We start from the raw sequence: 4,346 nt of genomic DNA, 5'->3' as shown, positions 1-4,346 counted from the left end.
GAATGGGGGCTTCCAAAGCGGAAGGAGGATGATTTGGGACTCTGGAGCAGCAGGGGGCAGAAAGGACGGCTGCTCCCTCTGCAGTGGCAGCCGGGGTGGGAGGGCTGCAAGAAGGGCGGCTGCGGGGGGCTGCGCTCAGCCAGGGTTAGAGAAGGCAGGATGCAGAGAGCGGGGCGAGGGGGGGGCGCTGGGAGAGGATGCTTTCCCCGCTCAGCAGTGCCAGGCAGCAGCGGGGAAGGCTTTGGGAAGCTGGTGGTAGGTTTGTGTCAGGGGAGGGGTGGGCACTGCCCGCATGAGTCCAGGTGGTGATCGGGGCTGGCTTGGTGGTGGTGAAGAGAGACAGGAGGTGGGGCACAATGGGGTTGGTTTTAGATGGTCTCTTTGAGGTGAGACTCGGATCAAGCTGTGATGCTGGGTGCTGGGGGCTTCTCCTGACCACCTGCCTGCTGGGGTGGGGAGAGTGCTCCTGCCAGGCTGTACTAGCCTGTAGGCTGTTCTCTGTGCACTGTCTTTTCTTAGTGACCTTCAAATTGTCCAGTAGCATACCGTGAAAGAATGAGACCGAAGAATTTGTGAACAAATTTTTACAATTGGAGATAATTTCTTTTGTTTTTATTTTACAGTGTTTGTATGTACTGATATTGCCTGCTTTCTTGTAGATATAAGTCCAAAATACAGTGAATATGTACTCAGTGTTACAGCATCCAGCATCCGTTGGTCAAATGTTTTTGTTTTTGGTATACGGAAGCAATGAGGGGCTGGACAATTAGCCCAGTTGGTTAGAGCTCAGTGTGATAACACCAAGGTCAAGGGTTCAGATCCCTGTAAAGACCAGCCTCTAAAAAGACAAAACAAAACAAAAGCAGCAGCAGCAATGAGAAGACGTCTTTCTTCAGCTAAGTGGTGTCAACATTTCAGCATGGCTATCTCCCAGTGTTCCTGAAGTCATTTTTGAAATATCCCAAGTAATCCTCTTTGCTTGGGCAGTACCCCTCTGGCTACCTCTGACTATAAGTTGTTAAACTATCAAAGTCTACATCTTACTCCAATTCTGAAGTCAGTTACATGTTTACATGGTTGCTGCCAGATGGTTGAATGAATAAATGATGAACAAGTGCTAGAAATTGAGAGTGATGAGCTGATCACTGTCAGGCTTATATAATGGAACACGTTATGTAGTAATACAGTGTCAATGTGTTTGTCTTTCTAGTCGGATGGCCTGGCCTGTAACAGTTTTCTGGGCTACTCCAGTGGGTTAGTTATGGTATGTTCCTGCTAGATTAAAATTTAAAGAACCCTCATATTTTCAAAAACACACTTTTACTGTTTAGGATTAGATCTCGAGGTGGGATGTGGTGATTTTTGTGGAAACACTCATTCATGTGTGAAAATTGGATAGCATTTTCCCACAGGTATGCAGCGGCCGTGCCCTGGCTGAGTGACATTTCCACTGCAATGGCCAGTGGGAACTGGGAAGAAGCTAAGGAGCTCTCTCAATGTGCAAAAAGGGACTGGAACAAACTGAAAAACCACCCTTCTCCAAGGTGAGATTTTTTTCTTAGATACCTGCCAAAATTAACTTATTTACCAAGTTACTCCAACCGTTTATGGCAATTTTCTTCATGAGGAACATACTACATTTGCTCTGTGGTCAAACTAGCTGTGGAACAGAATTTTTTACTCTCTTTACATAGAGTCAAGTGCTGTGTGCAATAGAAGGAAATGTCTGCAAGTTTAGAGTGAGTGTTTTGGAACTCGGATTCCTGTACAGCAGACCTTGAAATGAGCAGTGCCCGGCTTTCAGCTTGCTGTCTGCTGGGCTGGCTTCCCTGAGCCCTGGTGAGCTGAATTTAATGCAGGGAGACACAGCAGCAGGACAGATGTGGGAAGCATACTGGGCGTGTCCTTCTGATGGAAACTCAGTAGGAGTTACTCTGGAAAAGACAACCCAAGCGACATCACTTGAACAGTTCCAAGTACGTGGCACATGATCTCTTACTGTTCTGTGTGACGAATGCTAAACAACTTTAGTATTTGTTAAGAAATTCTTTTCCTTTGTTATTACATAGTGATGAGAAAAAAATTAGTGTTATCAAATGCCTCTTTCAAGAAAAACATTGAGGTCATATTTTTTATAAAGAAATATATTGACTTAAAATCATAGCCAGGAAATTAGATTATTGGAGAGCAGAGGTTGATAAGCTTCTTTGGCCCAGGGCCAATTAATCTTTATTTAGGCTTTGCAGGCCACATGGTCTCTGTGGCAGCAACGTCCCTCTGTCCTTGTTAGTGCACATGCAGCCACGGGCAGCACGTAAATGAATGAGCTTGACTGTGCTCCAGTAAACCTTGTTTATGGACACTGAAATTTGAGTTTCATGTAATTTTCACATCCTGCAGAGTAGTAGTCTCCTTTTGGTTTATTTTAACCACTTAAAAGTGTAAAAAGCATTCTTAGTTTGCAGGATTTAGGGAATCAGGCAGTGGGCCCTGGTGTGCTGTGGGCCAGAGTCTACTGACCTGGTTGGAGCATTACCAGTTGTTGTCATCCCACTTCACTGGGTGACCCGAGACATGGTGGCTGATGGGGAGAGTATAGGTTTGTGGTATAGGAAACTGTCCACAACAGAAATTATTTAGAATATATATTTTTGAAAGCTAGGAGTTCAGTCTGCTTTGTCATTTCTTACTTACAATTGTCTTACAACAAATAACCAGATAATTAAACTATTGTTGTATATCTTCGTTTTAGATACCACGAGCAATTACCACTGTTTCTGCGGAGTTTCACTGTTGGGTGGATTTATACAACGATTCTGTCTTGGAATGTTGAAATATCACAGAGACTTCACCTGCTTGAGATTAGAGCACATGGCCCTGCCTGCCTTGTAGGATGTGGCTGCAGCAAACCTGTGAGGGAAACCCCTGGTGTCCCAGCGTTCCCTGCATATTGGCTCAGCACACAGTGATATATGGAAGGGTGTCTAGTGTAGGCGACCTGCTGGCTCTCAGGTTAGTGGAGAGAAGATGGCTGAAGGTGAACAGCTGTTTTGCTTGCTCATAAGTTGGTGAGTCTCTACCAGGGTGGCCTGAGGGTCACGATAGAGCCCTGTGGGGAGAGCCGCCCAGGTCTCTGCAGCCTGAGCCCAAGTCTCTTTCAGAACTAGGTGGGAGACTAGGGAGTGCCCCCAAAATTTCTAAGGTGGAAGTCTCATATCTCCTTATGCTTCGCTGCCAGCTGTCATGGGTTGCCTGGAAGTAATTTATAATCAGAAATTATAAATATGGTCATATCCTCATTTAAACATTGTGAAGTTGCTAGAGTTCACTTTTGTCGTGTTTGATATTTCCATATTGAAAAATGTTATTTTACAGTGAGGATATGCTAAAGTTGGGTTCTTGGCCTGGGGTCCATGAATCCCAGGAGGACCTGTGGGTGGGCTTTGGGGAATCTGAACCCTAACATTGTGAGCGTATGGGGGTTTATGCATTTTTCTGGGGTAGATCATTACATGTTTCTAAGAAACCCAGGAACCACAAAAGATTAACATGAATGACTGAGCAGTATGTACATGCACAAAAGATTAACATGAATGACTCCACAAAAGATTAACATGAATGACTGAGCAGTATGTACATGAATCTAGAGGGCTTCCTGTTGGGTGTTCGAATGAGGATACCCCTCATTACTGTCCTGCCTGCCCCAAATCACTCTTGCAGGTCCTGTGACCTGCTGGGTTCCCAGAAGCATGGGGGCTCGTCAGCCCTGAGTAGTGCTCGGCTGCCTGGGGCTTGATCTTGTGTGACTGTGCAGTGGCTGACTTGGTTTGAAGAGGATGTCATGCAGTCCTCACAGGCCTCCATAAGCTCAGCACCAATACGCAGAGAACCCAGGTGACAAGTAGGGATACATCAGAGAACTCACTCCCACTCCACAGAGCATCTCAGAGTCCCTGCCCTGGCAGTCCAGGGTCCTCGACCTTATTTTAGAGTGGAAAGATTGTTACAAATATACTTTACCAATCCTTTTGGCTTCTAAATATAATTACAGTTGATTCTCTGTGTGTGTGAATCTAATGAGCTTTCCTTGTTATTGTTGCAATAGGAAGCCATCAAGGAACTGGAAAGCCTTTTGTCTCAGAGAATTTATTGTCCTGACAACAGAATCCGACGGTGGGATCGACTGGCTCTTAACTTACACCAGCACTTGAAGCGCCTGGAACTGGTACTCAGTAATGAGACATACCTGGAACTCTTTTCATGTTTAAATGAATTTTTAAAATATGGCAATCTTTTAAATGCCTTAAAAATCTAAATGTAATTAGAACATTTATTTCTTCTGTTAA

At 44.9% G+C, this 4,346-nt stretch overlaps 1 protein-coding gene across 1 annotated transcript in view; it reads left to right on the top strand.

Annotated features, from left to right (window-relative positions):
- Positions 1-293: 293 nt before the first annotated feature.
- The window catches only part of FAN1 (FANCD2/FANCI-associated nuclease 1), an 18,292-nt gene continuing 14,239 nt past the window's right edge, over positions 294-4,346 (top strand). Inside the window, exons 1-3 of the mRNA XM_008568546.1 lie at positions 294-1,544; positions 2,753-2,867; positions 4,106-4,225. Of these exons, the coding sequence (XP_008566768.1) occupies positions 1,381-1,544; positions 2,753-2,867; positions 4,106-4,225 (399 nt within the window). The 5' untranslated portion in view covers positions 294-1,380. The remainder of the gene's footprint in view (positions 1,545-2,752; positions 2,868-4,105; positions 4,226-4,346) is intronic.

Source organism: Galeopterus variegatus, unplaced genomic scaffold (genome assembly GCF_000696425.1).
Source record: "Galeopterus variegatus unplaced genomic scaffold, G_variegatus-3.0.2 Scaffold422, whole genome shotgun sequence".
NCBI lineage: Eukaryota > Metazoa > Chordata > Mammalia > Dermoptera > Cynocephalidae > Galeopterus > Galeopterus variegatus.
The sequence above is the reverse complement of the archived record's forward strand: the minus strand, read 5'-3'. Positions and strand labels throughout refer to the sequence as shown.